We start from the raw sequence: 22,359 nt of genomic DNA, 5'->3' as shown, positions 1-22,359 counted from the left end.
TCATTTTCTCATTTATAGATAGACAACAATCGTCAAGGCAAAGATGACTCTGGATGAGGTATATGAAATCCAAACAATACCTAGTATGTATAAAAATACAAATATATTACTTAACTTAACCACATTGACCTATGCATGCAGATGTTCCATCTATACATTCAAAACCACAAAAAACAACCAATAAATAGAATAGCAGGTACGTATTGACAATCCAGATGAGAATGGCAAATGTCGATGGTGGGTAAAAACCATCAACATACGTCAATGGTTTCACAACATATAATGACTTCCAAAAATTGATGGCCACATGCACTCAAATTCTTAACAATGAACGTCATCTTGCATCAAATGACAAGCTCACTATTGGCACACAATCTCCTACAAAGTTCTCAACCTTCATTTTTACTTGAAACAACAAGGCTAACTCAAATGGACTTAACATGAAGGATTCCTCAAAGACAAACTCAATAGACTCAAACTTGAGTACGAAGGATTGGTTGACAATCCACTACGAATAAACATGCCCAAGCGAATACAAGAACAAATGGCATTGGAATGTAACCAATTGGGTTACTGTACTACATATTTAACATCTTGCTCAACTAGTTTTGGTAGAAGTCACGAAAAAATAAAGCAAGGACATACGAGAAGATTACATGAAAAAAAACCACCACAATCATGGTCATGACAATCCTAGAATAACAATCGAGAATGTCACATACCTATTGGAGTAGAGAGGTCTACACCCAGAAACACGATTCCAACTTTGGTCTATTTAGCAATATAATCATACGCATCTAGGTATAAGTCTCTAGCACAATCTGCAACAACCAAAACCCACAAGCCATTCCAGAAGCGCCAATGTAGAGACACAAAAGCAAGTACTTCATTTCGTCCTGACAGTGAAGAAAAATGGCAAGGAGTATGTAGGACAAATGAACAACATCAGAAAAAAATCCAACAATTTGAAGAAGTTCCATCAAGAAAATAAAAAAGATATAGAAACATTCTAGCCGTTCAGTGCATACTTCAAGGTTAACATAGAAGCAATAGTTGGTAGCATAACGCTACAGTTGATAGCCACATCAAAATAACATCTAAGATGGCATTGACACCCAAGTGACATCAGTAGTAATCAGAAGAAGTTCCATCAAGAAAATGAAAAAAGATATAGAAACATTCTAGCCGTTAGATGATAACTTCAAGGTTAACATAGAAGCAATAGTTGGTAGCATAGACAAGGCTAGGAATTTTGAGTAGGCCACCATCTATAAGAAAAATGCAACCATAACAAGGTACAACAACCTATATGAACACCCAGCAAGATGCTAATTTAACATAGCAAAAAAATATAAATGTTCAAAATCATAATATGTGACTTAAGCTATATAAGTATACATATTCTCCTTTCAAAATTCTCCATGTATTCAAACAATGCTAAAACTTATCTACAAATGTGGTTTGCTTTAAAACACATGACATGTCTAAACACCATCAGTAAAACTACACATAACAAACATGCAAATATTGCATATGGAACTTTAAACTCCTTTACTAAGGTGCATCTACTCTGCATCTATCAGCCTAGTTTCATCTCTCCTCTCCAAATTTATATGCTCTCTTTCTCTCTCTCCTAACTCTCTCCCTCTCTCTCTCATTTTAGAGAACCCTGAATCATCTCTCTCTCTCTCTCTCTCTCTCTGCGCTAATGTGTCTTGCTACTATCACCTCTCTCATCCTGCTACTTGATCGAGTGGCTATTGCTGCTCACATGGTCTTTAAACTCCTTTACTAAGCTGCATCTACTCTGCATCTATCAGCCTAGTTTCATCTCTCCTCTCCAAATTTATATGCTCTCTTTCTCTCTCTCCTAACTCTCTCCCTCTCTCTCTCTCTCATTTTAGAGAACCCTGAATCATCTCTCTCTCTCTCTCTCTCTCTCTCTGTGCTAATGTGTCTTGCTACTATCACCTCTCTCATCCCGCTACTTGATCGAGTGGCTATTGCTGCTCACATGGTTTGGCCGCCCATCTCCAACTTCACCTCCTACCGCCCCCTCCCCTTGCCATCACTCCGTGTGCTGTGCCCCATGCTATTGTCTTGCCTCCTACCTTAGTTGCTGCAGGTTGCCAGTTGCGTGCCCCATCTACTTTGAGAGAGAGAGAGAGAGAGAGAGAGAGAGAGAGAGAGAGAGAGAGAGAGAGAGAGAGAGAGAGAGAGAGAGAGAGAGAGAGAGAGAGAGAGAGAGAGAGAGAGAGAGAGAGAGAGAGAGAGATGATGATGATGATGATGATGCACAATGCTTGCCCTACAAGCCTCTATGCATGTGGCCTTTAAGCCCCCTCCCTTGTTGGCTTGTGTCTTGCAATTGGCCTTCCATGCTACCTGTGCTATGATTGCAGGAGGTCAGTGCATCTCATATCTTGCATTATGCGCAATAGTTTGAGAGACATTTCCAACAATGTAATGATAAGGACTATTTTTTTTCCAACCATATCCTATAAGCTTTTTTCTTTGGTGTTAATGGATTATGGAAAGCTTTAGTAGTTTTGGTCGGTTGATTTAGAAAGAGGAACAAAGCAAGAAAGAAAATTGCACACTTGCTATCAAAATAAATATTGCAAAATGATAGTTTTATCTTATATATAATCAAAATTTAATGGTACGTGGCATGTACTAGAAATTTTGACGCATTCTAAAAGTAGTAGTGATATTAAATCATATAAATCTCTATATTATTATATTATTTTAGTTATAGGCTCAAGAGGTTCTGAAATTTGAAAAGGCCTCTTAAGCCTTCAACATGTCTTGAACCTTCAAAAGGCCTCTTGAGCCTTCAAAATTCTTGAACCTACAAAAATTTAAAATTTGAACTTATACCCTCTCTCTGAATCCAACATCTGTGTAGCCTTCTCACACACGCACACACGCACACACGCACACACACACATGAGCACTAGCTCATGGAGTAATCTCTCTCAAACAATTGCGCACAGGGCAAGACACGAGGTGCACCGACCTTGTGTAGTCATAGCACAAGCAGCGTGGGAGGCCAATCTCAAGACAGAGGCAAGCCAGGTGGGGGGGCTTAGAGGCCCGTGCAAGCGCGGGCTTGTAGGACAGACATGCTGCATTATCATCTCTCTCTCTCTCTCTCTAGGGTCACAGGCCAATAGGCAGGGGGGCTTAGAGGCCACATGCATGGGGTAGCAAGACAAGCATTATGGATCATCTCTCTCTCTCTCTCTCTCTCTCTCTGAGCAAAGAGGGCACGGTTGGTTGGCGACCTGCAGTAGCGACGACTAACAGGAGGTATGTTGCGACGATGTAGTGCCTCGGGATAGATCTCAAGTGGGGCTTTTTGGACTAATGTACACGTTGGCAGTTAAGGAGCCGACGTGTGCATCAAAGGAAATTTAACCCTTCAGGGTTAAAGTTTGGCCATGCATGCGAGTGCAGGCTGGTGGGCCCCCCAAACTCCCATTTTGGAAATGTCCTCTCTCTCTCTCTCTCTCTCCCCGCTGATCCATCCATCCATGGAGGAGGAGGAGCAACAGGTAATCGTAGTTTCTATCCTCTCTCTCTCTCTCTCTCTCTCTCTCTCTCTCTCTCTCTCTGTGCCCGTTGATCCATCCATCCATGGATCCATTAAGCAAGCCGTAAAGGCTAATTTGGCTCTTGAGCTGCCATGACAGCATGAAGAGATATGACGAGATGCTGTCTATTGATCAAGCATCTCATCCGATGACTACAGGAAAATCAAGCATCTTCATCAGTGACAAAAGGAAAGCTTACGAATAAAAGAAGACAACAATGAATCTTTGACGGCGCATCCGACTGGAGGAGGAGCAACAGGTAATCATAGTTTCTCTCCTCTCTCTCTCTTTTCGTAAAAGGTTCTCCTCTCTCTCTCTCTCTCTCTCTCTCACCGTTGGAGCTTCCTTGTTGCTGAGACCTCCTCTTGCTTGCGCCACTCCCTCGCTCGACTGTTTTCTCCTTGATTGCGAGGTCTGCTCTTTCACAGCTTCGCTTCCTTTCACAGCAATTATCATGATGAAGTTCGGTATGTCTAGTTCTTGCCTAAGGCTCCTGGTGCATACTCACCTCTAAATATTGATATCGTAGCTCAGCGATTTATACACGAATGCTGTGAAGTTTTGAATAGGTTTACTCTCTGCATATGCAGATAAATAGGTGAGGAGATATTGCAAACGAGAAGATCCAGAAACTCGAGGCAGATTTCCTGATAGATTTGTCTTGGTAAGAATGTTAAGTTGAATCGGTACTTGTACTTTGGTAGCATTATATATATATATATATATATATATATATATATATATATATATATCGGTAGAATTCTCATCAAGTTGCAAACTATGTGGACATTACAAGTATAGACGATGCCATGCTCAAAATTCAAAAGACTCATTCAAGGAAATCATAATGCTTGTGATCTGATCATTTGGTCTCATTTGGAAAACTCTCTGAAACGTTCATTAATGTTTTATATTTTAGCATTTGATCTGCTTCTCCCCTCTAAGAAGGGTGGGGGGACGTTTACTAAATATGCGAACCTCTTGTCTATAACTTTACTTTGAATAAAAACATATCCTTCCAGCTAACATGTGAATATCCTGATACCCTTCTGCAAAAAAATGAGAAAGGCTACAACTCTAAAGAATTGTTGGTTGGAATTTTAGCTTGCAAATAGATATGTCTATAGAAATTCTTAGCAAGCTAAATATGTATCTCTTTAAATATATACAATTTATCATATACAAGGAAATAAAAATTGTTAAACTTTTAGAGATGATATGCAAATTCTCTTAAAAGTAATAAGGGTGTTAGTAGTAAGGGTGCAACTTTGGAAATCAGCATAGAGAGAACTGCTCTTGTGGCAAAAGACTTAAACAACTCTCTATATCTCATCAAGTAGTAGATGGAAAAAGTATTTTCAAGCATTTGCAAGTATTTAATAATTAAGTGTTCATTAAGAAAGACTTTGAGCTCAACTTTGTTCATCACTATTGATGGTAGCATAAACATTGATGAGTAACTTTGTTCACATCACTATTGATGGTAGCATAAAGATTGATGAGAAAATGAAGTATTTGGATTGATCCTTGTAGACAAGTTTACTTAGATGCCTCTTGATTCATTATATAAGTGCAAGTTGATTTGGGAACATTGAAGATTATTGGTATGGTAAAATTGTGGTATCAAAGCTTACAACACTAATTTAGGATTCAAGTCTAGGAATTAGTAGGGGATTTAAGTTGGGAGAAAAATGAGGAACATGTATGGTTTCATGACAATAAGGGCCTCTGTAGTAAGGATGCAACTTTTGGAAATTAGTCTAGAGAGAATCAACCTAAATAGCTCTCCATTTCTCATCAAGTAGTAGATGGAAAAAGTGTTTATAAGCATTTTGAAGTTTTTAATAATAAAGCATTTTGTGATAAAGGCATTTAACACAACTTTTCCCTTCACTAAAGGTGGTTGCATGAAGATGTACAAGAAAAAAAAAATGTTCGATTGATCCTTGTGGAAGAATGTACTTGAATACATTTTGATTATATGTATAGGTGTGAGTTGATTTGGAAGCATTAAAAAAGGATTGGGCATTGTGGTATTGTGGTGTTAAGGCTCACAATATTGGGTTAGGATAAAAACCTAGAGGACTTACTAGGTTTTTAAGTTGGAGACAAACTAGCAACATTTAGCATTTATCTTTTAGTGAGGTTTAGCATTTTCCAAGGGAAATTGATCATGATAATATGATTTCCTATAGTTATGATTTTTGGAGTTTCCATAAACTAAGCATACTAGGTTTTTAAGTTGGAGACAAACTAGCAACATTTTGCATTTATATTTTAATATTCTCATAAAGAAACTATAAGTCCTCCTAAAGTTCTTGCACACACTTTAGTGTGAATAACACTTAAGAAAAGAATAAGGTCTATTTACTTTTAATTACATAAACAAACCTAATGTTTTAAAACCTTAGCTGCCCTTTTGGAAGTGGATAGTGTGTGATAACCTTTACCATGCTAGTAATTGGCATCGTGATCAAGATATTTGGGTCATTGATATTGCTAGTTTATTAAGCCATCACCATGAGCTTATCAAATATGTAGATAATGATGCTTCTCTTGGTACCTTTACACACGTGTTGGAGGATTCGCTACAAGTTACCTTACTACAATAACCAGATGTAGAGTTGTTATTTTCTAATGGGTTGCCATCTAGACTACTAAATTTCTAGAGATAGATAACTCATGACTAGTCTTGAGTCAAATATTTGTTAAGTCCAAACAGGACCCCAAAAACCATATGATTGAAAAAATCTTCAAATGGTTAAATGTAGCACAAGGGTAGAGATGTTGGCACAATGGGTCAATGTGGAAATGAGCTAAGAATCATTCCCCTTTGGTTCTTTGATGGTCAATGTCATAAAAAGATTTGTCCATCTTATGTGCCAAGTAACCAAAATGTCAATCAACTTGAAGCCTTCCCTACTTCTTCCTCCTCACATGCCTTGTCTAATTTGCCTTGCATTGTGACCTTGATTTTTTTGGGAGGCTTTGGAAAAGAGGGGAGCTTCCTCACCTGTGCTTTAGTCCTCAAAAATTTCTTGCGACAACCTGTCTCAAAGAATGGACGTGCCCTAACTAGTGAATTCCCAAAACCATCCTCGACAGGTTGCACGCTAATAAGTGGATGTGGTAGTTGCGCCTTGGACACCTTTGCTTGTTGGACATACATCTGCATTTGAAGAGCAAGACGTCGAGCAAACTCTAGTAGTTCCACATCACCATCTGCCAAGCACACATTATTTTAAGACAACCATAATATTTATAGGCAGTCAAAGGTAAGATTGATCATACCCAACACTTACCACACTGGAAGAGTGTCTCATCAACAATTTGGCGTATTTGTGCAATCTTGTCCTCATTTGATGTCATTGATGAGCCTAATAATAAACCTCCAATAATCAATGAATATTGACTTGCAACAATTTAACAATGATATTTTAGAGTTATTTGTACCTGCACCAACCCCACGGGGAGACATGGAAAGTGGGTCCTCAACATCGGTTGGATCCATGTGGCATAAGAATCCATGACCTATCAAAATTCTTGAATCACAATAACTTAGCAACTTAGATAGTAAAAAGCACAATAAGGAACTTCTAGCAACAACAGAATGACTCATGTGGTATATCTTTGTTGGACAAGTCGTACAAGTCCATGGATGCCTTGATGACGTGGGAAAAATTTAAACCACTGATCATCAACACCTTTGCTTGGTGCTTGCAAAGGTTGCCACGCATGGCCCACTCACATGAGCAACATGCCCACTCGCAATTTGCATTCTCAACTTTGTGCCACAAATTGGTTCTACTTTGGCTCTTCACCAAGGCAACCTTGTGATCAACATCCAAGAACCTTACATTATCATCTGGGATTCCTTTGGCACGTTGCACCGAGCTTGCAACAACATCCAATATATTAAAGTTTTTTTTGAACCCGCCCTCCTTCAACATATCCTGATACCAATAATACGAATGGCAAGGGCCCAATAGCTTTTGTAGAAGCCAATCTACCCTCCGACCATGAATTGTCTTACGTCCAGTAAGAAATCGTGATTTTAGAATCCCATGATAGGACTCGATGCTACCATTTGTCTCTTGATTTGAGTGTGGCAAATTTCGAGCTGCTCGAATCCACATTCCTTGGAAAGTAAACAATGCAAATTAGGCAAATAAGAGAGGGAAAATAATTAACTAGGCCACAAAACATTACCTATTGATGCCATCCACTGGTCCTTAAAGTACTTAACGAAGTCCTTCTCCTCCTTGTACCTATGTAAAAAGTCATCCACCAGATCTCTAGCTTCTTGCTCTGTATTCACGTGATCGATGTGCACTTGGCTTCGCATGTTCATTATCTGGCCTAGCGCCCTAAACATGTCCGCCCGTTTTGAGGTATCAGAAACCTTCTTGATCAAGTTCTTTAACCAAGCCCGTCGGACATGCCAAATGAAAAGGTATACTGGCACGCCAAAGACCTCCCTATTGCAAAGAACAAAATATAATGAACCTCCAATCCCATGCACAATGCAACATAAAAGTGCAATAAATAAACAATTAATATGGAGGAATGCTTTATAGATGGCTTACCTGATAGCTTGTATTTCTGCAAGCGCATCATCTACCATAAATGCATTAGGCTGCCATGATTTTTTTGCATCAAACATTCGATCCCGAAAAGCCAATAGCCATGCTCGAATGTCAGCCGTGGTGCTCGAAGATGTAATGACCCATGCAACAGGGATGCCATTACGATGAGAGTCAAATACCAAGATGGTGTATAGATGAAACTGCAGAAGACCATTCTTGTTAACATTAATAAAAAATTTTCAATGAACAGAAAAATTAGTGTAAATTTATCTTCTAATACTATACCTTATATTTGTTAGTTCCAAATGTAGCATCCATTGCCAACAACCCATCGTTCCCATGCACTTTTGCCATCTCTAGTTGCCAATCAGTTTGCACACCGAGTGCAAATGCATTCCCTTTTGCCTCATCAAAGAGCTGATAAAAAAAGGTTTGGCTCTTATTGGTAAGGACCCAATTGTGCACGCTGCGTGCATCATCCTGGTCCGTTTGCAAAGTGACAGCTTCCAACTTGCTTGAAATATTTAAAATATCCCGCAATGTAAGAAAAGTATCTCTTGTGGTCTTCAAGATACCATCTTTGGCACCCCTTTGCACTGTGTGTATATGTTGTTGCAAAACTTGTTGTGGGGTATACCCTTTGTGAAGCATGTCATAGATCCATGATTTCATCCTCACTGATAGCCATGGTGCAAAGGCCATCCTTGCATTGGATTGTCCAGTGTATAGTGCACCATGACACACATTTCCTTTTGCATCAACATGCTCGTATTGTATATAATTCAAATGGCAAATTGTGGGCCAAAGATATAGTTGCGTAGCCACGAAGTGGCATTGACAACCCACAGCATAGGTTTGGGACTCAACCCTTCGTTTGCCGGCCTTCTTTTGGATTTTCATGGATGGTGGGTTATTACGAGCATCAATCGGACCAAAGTTACACCAAAACCTATAGAATAAAAATAAAATATAACATTCAATGGTATTGCACAAAGTATTGTAGATTGATTAGAGTGTACCACTTTCGGCTTTTAAAATATGGATTTACCCGATAAGCTGCATATGACTATCTGGCATCGGACATAGAAGTTTGCCTGGTGCATTCTTTGAGGTCCATTGCTTGCGAAATCCAGTTGGAGCATCCTTTCTTTGAGATTCACCGCATATGAAATCATCCAATCGATCCCATGGAATGTACGCGATGTTCTGGATGTCAAATTTTGATGACGGATTTGAACGTGCCTCCCATTGAAGATTTGAGGCATCAAAGGGACCGGATGGAAGATTTTGGACATAAATTTTTTGATTGGCAATACTGGATGTGGAATGGTTGACATTGACGGGAATCATGGTGAAAGGTAAAAATGACAGCTTCAAAAAATAGTAAAAATGTGTGTTCTGTTATGTATGGGTAGCTTTGTTACATTGCTAAATAAACGGGTAGAAATGGTAGATTGATGGATGAATGTTAGAAAGGGAAATGGAGGAGGGGGGCACTGTCTTGAGAGAAGAGTAAGGAGAGCAAGGAGTGCAGATCACTCTTTTGAGAAATCCAACTAGTGTTGTTAGGTGAGCCGAAACGGAGGAGTGATTCTATTTTTTAAAGTTAGTTTTTAAACGGAGGAGAAACGACTCAATTAATAGAGGAGGGAGAGTGGGCAGCGGAATTGTAGCTGCAAGCTGCAGGCTGCAACGTTATCAGAAGTAGACCCCACGGGCCATGGATGCAAGCTCGATGCCATCCAACCGCCATCCTATAGTTAATCTTAGTTTTAATCTGAATGTAAAAAAAAGAATGGTTCGCCATTGTGGGGCCTGTTTACGGCCTCTTCATCCTACGTGCACATAAAACAAGAAACCCCGCTTGAAATCTATCCTGAGGCCGATGTAGTAGTGGTGGTTGAGGCAGGAGGCAAGGCATCAGCACGCGGGGGTAGCACGGAGTAGTGGCAAGGGGAGAGGGCAGCAAGAGATGAAACTGGAGGTAGGCGACGATCGATGATTGGCAGTAGCAGCATGTCGGCACAGGCAACGAGAGTCATCAACAAGAGGTGATACCCGACAAGAGAGGAGAGAGAGAGAGAGAGAGAGAGAGAGAGAGAGAGAGAGAGAGAGAGAGAGAGAGAGAGAGAGAGAGAGAGAGAGAGAGAGAGAGAGAGAGAGAGAGAGGAGAGTCTACATTTTGAAGAGAGATTTAAAACTTTAAGAGAAAGAGAGGAGAGTGAATAAAAAGATTAGAGAGAGAGAATATGTAAATTTTTAAGAGATTTAAAAAATGAGAGAGAGAGAGAGTTTTGGGGAGGGAAAAAATATTTTCGGGAGGAGAGAGAAATAAAGAAATATTGAAATTTACAAAAGGCCAAATCAATGTATGAGACCAAAAGGTTACATTTGAGAGAGGAGGAAAGAATGGCACTAAGAGAGAGAGAGAGAGAGAGAGAGAGAGAGAGAGAGAGAGAGAGAGAGAGAGAGAGAGAGAGAGAGAGAGAGAGAGAGAGAGAGAGAGAGAGAGAGAGAGAGAGAGAGAGAGAAGAAAATGAGAAAAGTGAAATATAGTGCGTAAGGAGGAAGTAAGCAAAGCAAAGTTATTGTCTTATAGGGAATCGAATAGCACGACAATTTCGCTTCCCTCGCATTTTGCACACACGAAATGCTAGTTCTACATATAGAAATTTCTGTAGTGAATGCAACAAGCTCTAAAAGGCTTTCTGATCATGCTTTACATGTTGTCTTTCAAATGATTCATATCAATTCATACTATGCTTTTACTCATACATGCATAGTTGAGTAGAGCCATAATACAACCCTTCATAGCAATTCTCTACACTTAGTATGGTGTTTATCTTTTAATCTTGAAGTTTGTCTTGATTTGCAAGTATTATCTTTTCTAGTTACGATATTTATTTCTCAAATAATGCAATCGTGTTGATTGACAAATGATTTTGTGCTTCCAATTACACACCCAATCTTGTCTATTTGTTTCACAAGTGAGTATTTTGGAATTTTGTTAAATAATGTGGTCATATATATGTCAAGAGAAAGCAAGGAATACATACATCACTATTCTATTTGAACATAATTAGACAAAACTATCACATTTCGCTTAGGCAAGCTTAGTATATCCTTCTTTCCCTATATTGGGAAGGACCTTTAGGATCCATGATGAGATTTTACCAAAACAATTAGAAGGTTTGACCATGATCCAATGAGTAGCCCTAAACACCACTTGATTCTCCCATAAAGACATCAAGACTAAACCTATGATGATGTTCCAAAAAGGCACAAATTGGGGTTCATTCCCTTTCAACCCTAATATTTTTGAAGCTACCCTACCATGCAACCTAATGGTCATAAGCCACCTTTGGATCTTCTTTTAGATTTCTCTTGAGCTTCTACATTCCTAAAACAAATGAAAGAATTATCCTCTTTAATACGGCAGATAGTACAATCCCTTGTAGGGATATTCTTAGTAGGAAATTTTCAAGGAGGAAATTGACCTTACTAGATGGTGTACCTGAGCACACCTTGAAATCACTTTCTTCGTCACTTTTTCAAGGACCAATGAGTATCCCTTTTCTTCTAAGACTCCCCAAGTAAGTTAAGATAAGACAAACTATAGTTATATGGCTTCATCATTACTTTTGACAAAGTAGTGTCCTCACCAACATAATATTTTAGTTTAAAGCCCATAGAGATTCTAGTTAAAGATGTCCAATTCTATTTGATATTCCTAAGTACATTTTTCTAGCCTTCTCCTCCAAGAATCAAATCTCAATAGTCTCTTAAGTAGAAAACCAATTTTATCTTTGAAAATCCCATAAGTTCTCCCATATAAAAATGTATTTCTTAAGTAAAGAAATAGATGGTTTTGGGTTTAACGCAATTGGTGATGAAGAATCCTCAACAATTGGCAAATGATTGACTAAAGAAATAATTGAAGGTTAGCGACTCCATTGATAGGATCACCTAACCATTCCACCTTAGAAATCAAACCACTCCAAGCATTAACAATACTATCTATTGTTGAAGTTTCAACTTGAAAAGCTTGCATTATGTCTATCCCACCACTTTTGACACTCCCCTCCCACACTTACAAAGGGGGAATCCATGAGTGTACCAACACTGCCAATTGTGGTGACTCAAATTTTAACAACCACTTGTAGTTGAAGTCCATAGCCCTTTCACTTAGATGATGTAGAATTCCTTAACCCCCACTTGCCCTCGTGGAGGTAATATACTCTCAACTAATAGGTTTATGGGATAAAGGCCAATATTTGGGGGCAAGCAGCCCATGTATAAGTACACATTGTATTGTCACATGTAAATGGAGATAAGATAGAATAAAGGCACAATTCATTGTACCTACTAAAATCTATTGTGTCCCTTTCTCTCTCTCAATCTTCTTGCATTCCATAGCTTCTACCTTAGATCCACCATTTTTTTCCTCTCAATAAGTATTAGAGCAGTATGTGTGGGAGCTCATGCTTGGAGTGAGGAGTGCAAGGGATCAAGATTTGTCACAAACTTGAGGATTGGAGCTTGGTTGTTTTCTACATCTTAAAAGAGGTACTATTCTCATTATCAAGCTCTACATCTAACTCAAATAGGTATTATGGCTTGAGGAGCTATTGAGGTTTGATTGAGGGATTGCCATAGCCCGATTTTGATGTATTTGGGTAGCCAACACTTCAAGGGAATGGGCAAATAGCAATAATGGTTTGCGACGTAAAATAGCAGCATTGCTATTTGCATCACAAAAAACAACGTCATGTTTGCGATGCAAATAGCGATGTCGGTCTGAGGAAAAAGGTGCCGAAACTCGAGAATGGCATTTAATGCAAACATTTTCAAGAAAGAGCAAGAGAGATCATCACCTTGAGAGAGAGAGGGAGAGGAAGAGGGAAAGAGAGAGAATGAGAGCTTTTGCCGCCATATGCAAAGAAGAGGGAGAAGTGCACAAGGGGGAAAGAAGGGATGTCGCGAAGAGGGGGCATCGGGCCTTTGTGGTAGGTACAATGCCTCTTCTTGCTTTGTTCTTGTGTTTTCTTCTTTTCTTTTGTTTGTTTTTCTTTGTAATGAGATGCATTGAGAGAGAGAGAGAGAGAGAGAGAGAGAGAGAGAGAGAGAGAGAGAGAGAGAGAGAGAGAGAGAGAGAGAGAGAGAGAGAGAGAGAGAGAGAGAGAGAGAGAGAGAGAAAGAAAAGATAACAAAGAAAGAGAGGAAGAGAGAAAGAGAGAGAGAAAGGGAGGGAGAGAGGAGAATGAGTGAGAGAAATAACAAGGGGGAAAGAGAAACAAAGAGAGAGGCAACAAAGAAAGAGAAAGAGAGAAAGAAAGCTCAAAGAAAGACAGGGGGAGATAAAAAGAAAGAGAGAGTGAAGGAAGAAGTGGATAAAAGGGTGAGGTAAACAGAAGAAGAAGAGTGAAAAAAAAGAGAGAGAGCTAGAAAGAGAGGGGGAGAAAAAGTGACGGAAAGAGGGAGAAAAAGAGAGATAGAGAGGACAACAAATAGAGAATGAGAGAGAAGGAGAGAGAAAAATGGAAACAAAGAGAGAATTAGAGAGGATAGAAAGATAGAAAAATAAAGGGAGAGGGGGAAGAGAGACACAAAGAGAAGCGGGGAGAGATGTTCTTTTAATGCGTTGTTTTATGAGTTTTTTATTTTTTATCTTTGATTTTGATTGTAACGAGATGCGTCAAGTGTGAGTGGAGAGGAAAAGAGAGAAAGACATAGAGAAAAGAAGGGAGGGAAAGGAAAAGAGAGAAGAAGTGAGAGTGGGGAGGGAAGATGGGGGAGAAAAAAAAACAATGAGCGAGAGAGGGGGGAGAGCGAAACAAAGAAGGATGGAGGGAGGCAAATAAAAAAAGAGAAAAAGAGAGAGAATTTGAAAGTGTAGAGAATATGGATCTAGAGCATAGCTTTGATTATGGAGGACGGAAGTCAATAACAAGACTCATAGTGAAATAAACAAGAAGACAAGCTATTGCTCAAGTGAATGAAGTTCCAAGATGTAGGCTTGGAATCATAAACACAATCATGAGTTGACCATGACAAAGACACAAAATGGAGTACCAAGTACATGCCTTTATATCTTTCCAGCTTCTTCATTCTCCTCACTTTGCTTATGGGATTCTGAGCATCTCTCATAGAGTTTCTAGAGCATACATCTTTTCTCATATCTTCCATACAAAGCCACTTATGGGCCAACCTCTTTTGGGCATACATCTAGCCTCTATGGACATACATTCAGCCTCTATGGGCATACATTCAGCCTCTATGGGCATACATCATTTGATTTTCTCAACACCCCCCCTCAAATGATGAGTCTCTACCCTTGCTAGCTTTTGCCCCCCTGCATGTAAGGAGACTAGCTCTTTGGCAGCCTACTTTAAATCTTGGTAGGGTTTTTACATCCACTATGGGAAATTCTTTGTTATCAGCAGCGGAAAGTATCTTCTACATCTTCCTTTGGCTTCTTTTGGTGATGTCCTCGATCTTCTTTGTCTTTGTTTTATTTTCTTCATGCTCTTCATCTTTTTGTTCTTTATTATCTTGTGCTCTAGTCTTCTTTGTGAAGTCCTTTTGATCTTCTTTCTCAATGAGTTTAAGATGGATACAAATAGGTACATTGATGTAGCTTGACATGACATAAACTTTGGGATACATAGATTTGGGGGTTCCATTCAGCTTTGCAAGACATATATATTTCTCTTTGGATAGCTTTAAGACTTGCTGGAATGTATTGCTTAATAGCACATTATGACATTGGGCTTGGATACATAGAGTTTGGAGCTTTGGATCAATGATGGCTATATGATGATGTTCATTGAAATGACTTGGCATTGGATTTTCTTGACATTTGTGCATAAAGCATCTCCCTTTTAAAGGCACGGGAAGGTCTTACCATTGAGCAAATGCTCAACGTAGTGTCTAGTCCCTTACAATGAGACTTACAAGGGGTTTTATCAAATTGACATTTCCACATTAAGATATTGCAGAGAACGAACTTTAAATAGTTGAGATAATATCAAAAAGTGAGTTGCTCTTGAGTGTCTTAAGAACACAAGAAGTAGTGCCATATAACACTAGTGGAGTGTCAATAGACACTTTCTTGAAGAGCTTGATGTTGATGCTTGATCTTCTTGTGGTGAGCTGGAGTCTTCCAAATATTCTTCTTGAGTTTTGACTTGCTGGAAACTTTAGATTTGAGTGTTAGTAGCCTTGTCCAAGTGGCAGGAGTGAGAGAATGATGTGGAAAAAATTAGCTTGAAGTGAATGGCTATGGATGCTTGTCCTCTTAGGTCTTTTTCTTGCTGACTTGAAGGGAAAATCTTGTTGGGAACTAAGTGCTTGGTCAGATCAGAGTAGCAGTGGGTTCCTTGAGCTAAATAGAGTGAGAAATTGAAGTGAAAAAGAAGCTTGAGAAGAAATGGCTATGGATTCCTCTGCTAGGGTTTTAGACAACCTTGGTTTTTTCATCAATGTAGGCAATAGGCGCAGCCATTTGGGCCAAGACTTGAGTGGAAGATAGCCTATATTATAGGCTTTGAATGCCCCATATATGCATGATAAATCGTAGCCTCCATAGGTAGTGCGGATTGTACAACTGTCATCAGGCACGCATATCTGACAAAGATGATGAATTTGCACAATGCTAGGTCTGAAATGGACAATATCAAGCTTTATCATGCCACATGCACCCTAATCAAAAGGATGTTTCCCTAGAAAAAATCATAGAAAAATATGGTGTATGGAGAGAGATCTAGGAGCTCCAAGGTAGGTAGGTGAAGCTTGGCTATGGCAGACAACATAAAGAAGGAGTGTAAACTAAGAGATGAGATTAAATGCTTAAGCTAGATTGACTAGATGCTATGAGGAGCTGGGAATAGAACTGAGCCATGCTCAACTGGCTATGATACCATGTAGAGAACATGGATCTAGAGCATAGCTTTGACTATGAAGGATGGAAGTCAATAACAAGACTCATAGTGACATAGACAAGAAGACAAGCTATTGCTCAAGTGAATGAAGTTCCAAGATGTAGACTTGGATTCATAAACACCATGACAAACACACAGAATGGAGTACCAAGTACATGCCTTTATAGCTTTCTAGCTTCTCCACTCTTGTCACTTTGCTTATGGGATTCTAGGCATCTCTCATAGAGCTTCTAGAGTATACATCTTTTCTCATATCTTCCATACAAGGCCACTTATGGGCCAGCCTCTTTTGGGCATACATCCAGCCTCTATGGGCATACATTTAGCCTCTATGGGTATACATCATTTGATTTCTCAACAGAAAGGTGGAAAGAGAAATAAAGAAGGAGGAAGGGAGGCAGATTAAAAAAGGGAAAAGAGAAAGAGAAAGAGGGGGGGGGGGGAGAGAAATAAAAAGGGGTATAGATAAGGATAGAGAGACATGGAGAGAAAAGAAACGAATAAAGAGAGATGGAGGGAGGCAAACAAATAAAGGGAAAGGAAGAGAAAGAGGAGTAGAGGATTAAAACGAAGGAAGATCATCAATGAGGGGAACAAAAACCTGTTGTTTGCTATAATGTAGACCAACTAGAGAACGATGATAGTCGTGATGTTTAAGATCACGAGGCGTATCTTAATTAGTGTATCCTATGTCCTTGCTCTCAATACAAGCTAGCAATCGGACGAAAGTGTGCTTGTCCATAGAACACTTATTACGACTCTTCGACGAGTTTCAATCGGAGATAATTGATTAGGCAATCTTAGACTTTGAGCGAACAGTAAGAAAAGTGTGTATCCATCATGCTTTACATTCGCAAAGTAATTGAATATCATATACAACAATATTAGACGTGCCCACAAAATTTGTATAGGGAGGTGAGGTCTCATCCCAAGGAATTCATCTATTTACGGCTAGTTAGAAGAGTTCCTAGGTGTGAGATGGATGGAGTGTCTTAGCTGATACACCAATTGGAGGGCATGACTCAGTTTAGACCCTTGATACTAGAGGAGACAGTTGGCCTTTCGGACCTTCGTCCAATCTTGGAGCCTGAGATGGAGGCAATGATCGATGCATTGATGTCCATGGATGGCGAGTCATTTGATCCACTAAGAGAGGAAGCGTCCATACCATTATATAATGGGTGCTGAATATCTCGCCTGAAGACGTTGCTTACACTTCTAAGTGTGCAAGCAAAGTATGGGTGGAGTGATGGGAGTGTGACCAAGTTGTTAATGTACATTCTATGCTTTGTTGATTTTTTTGACTTCATTATAAAAAACACTTATTGTGCTTTTTCAAGGCGTCTTCTAATTTTTTTTCAGGTTGCTAAAGTATCATATATTACCACTTGAGAATAGGGTGCTTGAGTCCAATGATGATGCACAAGTGGTGTTATGAAAGCTTGGCATGGACTATAACAGAATCCATGCATATGTCAATGATTATGTGCTGTTTTGAGGAGACTACGTGTCTGTGGAGACATGTTCAAAGTGTGGTGCTCATAGGTATTGACATGACTTGCAAGGGCAAAGCATCCCTCAGAAAGTTCTTAGATAATTTTCACTTATATTACGGATATGTCACATGTTTTGTACATCGGGCATGGCAAGCTTGACAATGTGGCATGCACAAAAAAAAATCCACAAATGGAGTCCAACGAATGTCAGTAGATGTACATGCATGGAGACACATTGAATCCATCTTTTGAGGCTTTGCATAAGAGCCAAGGAATCTTGGGCTAGGTCTTGCTATGGATGGCATGAATCCATTTGGTCTCCGCTCAACTTCTTACAGTGTGTGGCATGTAGTCCTTGTTAACTACAACATTCTGCCATGGCTTTCTATGGAGAAAGGAGACCCGATCCTTAGCTTGCTCATTCCTGGGTGCTACAAAGTCAAGAACATGGATGTCTACCTCTGTCCATTAGTTGATGAGCTCAAGATTTTGTAGGAGGAGGGGTTCATTGTGGAAGACATGAGCAAGCATGATGGTTGATGGTCTGCCAATATACGAGCCATTCTCATGTGGACCATGCATGACTTTTCAGGATTTGGAGAGAGCTCAGGTAAGTGGACTTCCGTTCTCATTGTGATATCTAATATAGCTCATTCAAGTTTGTGTTGACTAAATAGGGGTGACGTGATAGGTCCGGTTACCTTAGGTTATCATGCATATCCATTGTGTGGGCCACAATTAGACTCTCAAAGGTCACGAACCATGAAGAAGATGGTATATCAAGGACACCTGCTTTCTTTTCAGAGGGTCTTGAACTAACGGAAGGTTTTCTTGGTGGAAGACCTCGAGCGAATGAATTCCCAAAGCTAGTATGAGTTGAAAATGGTCCACAAGGAGTCACATCCAAATGAAATGCGACAGTTATCGATTTTCTACAAGTTGCTATATTAGACCCACTTACAAATCAACCATTTGTTGGATTCCATGCATATTTTCAAGAATGTGGGTAGCTTATTATGGGACCACATTGTAAAATATTACACGACACAGCGAACAGAATCTGAGAAAGAGACAGAGAGTACACAACAGATAAGAGGAGAATCAATAAATTCTTTAACTCCAAACAATTGATACAAAGATGGCTCTGTCCACCCGTGCGCTTCCACTGTGTGAAGCTTAGATGGTGATCTAGACAGAAGATAGGTGAAGAGCTTAAGGCTAGCTGGAACAACAACTCTGACTGGGTGAAAGATAAGTGTGAGATGGCTGCAAAGGGGTTTAGCTTTTATAGCCCGCGAAGGTCGTTAGGTCGGCCTGCTGACTGACCTACCATATGAGCCTCCACTAGTCGGGCAGAGAATATTCCAGGGATATTCCCTTTACCATCGGGCCGGGCCGCTTCCGCAGCCCCCGGACCCCACAATAGGGGCCCCTTTTAACTCCCTTACACCGCAACTCGATGCAATGTGCCTCGAGTTGCTACTAGCTTAACCACTCCATCTAACCCAAAGATTAGACCCACAATGGTCACCTTTTGCCATCCAGTCACATAGACCTCATCTGATATACAAGTCAGGACTCAACCAATGTCCGGGCTCACATTTGGCTTCTCCTCATAATGGGGGCCTTACAACTTTGAGCGCCATGGATCATTGGTTGCACCTAATGAGGGTGGGGCATTGATCATATCTAACACACATCACAAGAAAGGGAGACACTACAGGGGCATGAATGGATTTGAAGGAGCTAGGCAAGATGGAGGCACTTTGGCCAGAGTCGATGGTCACTTGCAACTATCTTGTGCTCCTTGGGTCTTGTCCACTAAAGAAGAGCACATTGTGAAGCAAATTATCGGGTCTATCTGCATCCCAATGGGTATAATACATTTCCTTAGGTTTGCTTTCTCTAAAGATGACTAGCTATTAGGGTTGAAATCCCATGATTGGCATAAGATATGCCAAGTTTTTCTTGATCTCGGTTGCAAGTAGCCTGCGAATTTTGTTATTTAGTATCTACTCGGTGTTCGTAATGCTTCTTCATTTATGGTAGTTTGTACTATCAATCATGATTGCAGAATGACTCACTCCAGAAATATGTTAGAAAATTTACAGATTGTTGAATTTAGTGCAATGGATCTCATAGAAGAAGATCAAAACATCCTCTATTGAATCTGCAAGGTAGGGAGTAGTGGAGATGATCTGTGTCTTTGAGAAGTACCTACCCACTAGCATGCTCATGATACAAACTCACCTTTTGGTGTATCTCATAGATGAAGTGGAGATTGCGGGACTCATCCATATGCGATGGATGTTCTTCTTGGAGCGCTTCATGAAAACCTTGAAGGGATTTGTGTGACAACAAGCTCGACAGCCAGAAGGTAGCATGGCTGAAGGTTGGTTGGTGTTGGAGGCATTAGTGCATATTGCATAGTGGCTACCAATGGTGGATTCAAACAACAATATGCTATGGTCACTGAAGGATGATGATAGGTTAACTAGAGACGTGGTGGTTGGAAATGGAGTAGAAAAAATGACGGATGCTACGAAGGAGGAGAAAGTGAATCGTTTTTGTATGTTGCATCATGCATCCATGGAGAAGTGGCTTGCTATGTACGAGCAAGCGAGAAAAGACTGAAAAGAAGCACAATCAAAATTTTGACAGTGTACACACCATCGAATAATTTGATATCTTGAGGGCATGGAGGAGATGCCATGGTTTATGTCTATGCGGTGGTCACATGGAGCTTTGATTACAGCTTCTCACAAAGGGACAGAGATCTCTACTGAGGAGTGGGAATTCTCAAGGGGATGTAGTCCGAAGGTGATTGCATGTTTTATAAGCTATCATATCTAGATTTTATATGTGACAACTAATCTAACCATTTCACTATACAATACAAAATCTACAGTGCGGCGTGGTCACGTAGGTGATATTTTCGTGTTGAGCACATCGACAAAATGCTCTCATAATAAATTGTGGTATCATGGTAAAGTTCGAGCAAGAGAGTCGACAGCAGGCCGCAAATCCGAACATTGTTGTAGATGAGATGGAGTATTTTGGGAACTTGCAAAGTGTTATCTTAGTGGATTACTGTAGCTTCTCCCCATTGTTATATTCTATGTACAGTGGTTTAAAGTGGTATTAGAAGGAGCTAGGGCAATTGTCTGATGAGGTCCATCTGGATTTTTGAAAATAGATTTTGAGAAAAGATGGATGGATCTGCATGACATATTTGTCCTATCGTCCCATTGTAAATAGGTGCATGATGCTTTTTAATTTTTTTTTTCCACGAAAGGAAACACTCACAAATGTTGATTCACTTTTATATGTGATATTGAACATGTTATCTTTTATCCAAATCCTCGACAACATTGATGGTGGTATGTTGTGCCATCAGCTCCTCGGAGTGCGAGACTGTATGATGAAAGCAATGTTCCCAGTGTAAACGAGGAGAGTATGTAGGTGGAAGGGTCGATATTGCGGAGGGTGGAGGTCGAAGAGGGCTTGGAGTGTGTAGAGGAGGTAGATACGGGTAATGTAGATGAAGAGACAGGAGACCAAGAATTCTTTGAGAACGAAGTGGACTTTTTCTTCTGTGGTGACCTATCTATAGACCTTTCAATGTATGCAAAGTTGTGCTAGGAGATTGACATGGGGCCATAGGTTGGGTCATAATTGCATCCACCTACTCAATTTATTGATGATTCGCTTTTAAGGGTACTTTAGAATATGAATTTTAATTAGCATCAATTTTTTTAGAGTTATATTATTATGCTTTACCTAAATCTTTATATTGATTATGCTAAAATCATTTTCTTTCTGTGCAGGTTATCTTTGATGATATTTGGAGAGTAGGATGAGTCGAGGGATGAGTGACGAGGAGTTACAAGAGATATTCACACATATGTCTTTGGATCGGATGGCCCAATTTAGAGATATGGCAGACTAGGAGGTGTCTCAGACACTATTAGACCGTTCTGTGAGATCTACTTCAGCACGCTTTGATGCTTCGATTTTTAGTAGACGAGGTCTATACTCTAGACTGGGCTTAGAGGAGGGAGTGGTTCAAGGGGGTACTGTGGAGATGTGGATATTGTGAGCTTGCGATTGATTCTAGATAGGGGTGCTACTTCTCACTCTCCTACAGGTTCCAGAGAGGGTGGCTCAAGTGGGTGTTGTGGAGGCACTAATGTAGACTAGTGACTCCGAGTTTTGCTTAGTCGTTTGTAAGTGGCACCCTTATACGGGTGCTACTTTGAGAGATACTACCCTAATGGGTATGCTAGATATACAGGGTTCTCTTGGTTATGCCCAAGAGTGCAGTCACAGGTGGGAGAGGACATATCTTAGATGTACCCCATCAGGGTATGGATACCTCATAGATGATATGATAGGTGTTGTGATCATAAACGATGAGGGGAGGGGAGTGATGTCTCGCATGAGAGAGTTGTGCCAGTAAGTATTTAGGCATAACATTTTGGACCATTGGAAGAATATACCACAGGGGAGCAGAGACTATATAGTGAGATATAGTGGCATCTTTGCATGAGGAGTTTCAGGTACCTACCATGGCAGAGAGGTTTTCCACTAGGTGGATGATGGAGTGTATACGTGCATACATGTCACATAAATGATTGAATGCATGCAAGGCACTCAAGAGTGATGCCTCAAAGCCCGAGTGGCTAGACATAGATGATTGGCATAGACTCAAGGAGGAGGCTATAGATTCTCCAGGACAATG

The 22,359-nt window shown here is 40.1% G+C and overlaps 1 protein-coding gene across 1 annotated transcript; it reads right to left on the bottom strand.

Moving 5' to 3' along the window:
* Nucleotides 1-2,790: 2,790 nt before the first annotated feature.
* LOC148022067 (uncharacterized) lies at nt 2,791-8,884 on the bottom strand. Its single transcript, XM_087696788.1, has 7 exons — nt 8,468-8,884; nt 8,183-8,382; nt 7,806-8,074; nt 7,050-7,127; nt 6,899-6,973; nt 6,764-6,818; nt 2,791-2,851 (listed from the first exon to the last, which is right to left on the bottom strand). Exons 1-7 carry the CDS (start codon nt 8,882-8,884, stop codon nt 2,791-2,793), a joined length of 1,155 nt encoding a protein of 384 aa, XP_087552914.1.
* Between the last annotated feature and the right edge of the window lie 13,475 nt (nt 8,885-22,359).

This window comes from Lygodium microphyllum, chromosome 17, assembly GCF_053477565.2.
Source record: "Lygodium microphyllum isolate KBCC chromosome 17, Lygodium_microphyllum_v1.1.10, whole genome shotgun sequence".
Lineage (NCBI taxonomy): Eukaryota > Viridiplantae > Streptophyta > Polypodiopsida > Schizaeales > Lygodiaceae > Lygodium > Lygodium microphyllum.
This window is presented reverse-complemented; position numbering and strand designations above follow the sequence as displayed.

Coding starts and splice junctions, on each gene's coding strand:
- LOC148022067 (XM_087696788.1), bottom strand. CDS start 8,884: ATGGCCTTTGCACCATGGCTATCAGTGAGGATGAAATCATGGATCTAT. Junction 8,075..8,182: donor GCAGAAATACAAGCTATCAG/GTAAGCCATCTA, acceptor TCTTTGCAATAG/GGAGGTCTTTGGCGTGCCAG. Junction 6,974..7,049: donor TCCCCGTGGGGTTGGTGCAG/GTACAAATAACT, acceptor GTTTATTATTAG/GCTCATCAATGACATCAAAT.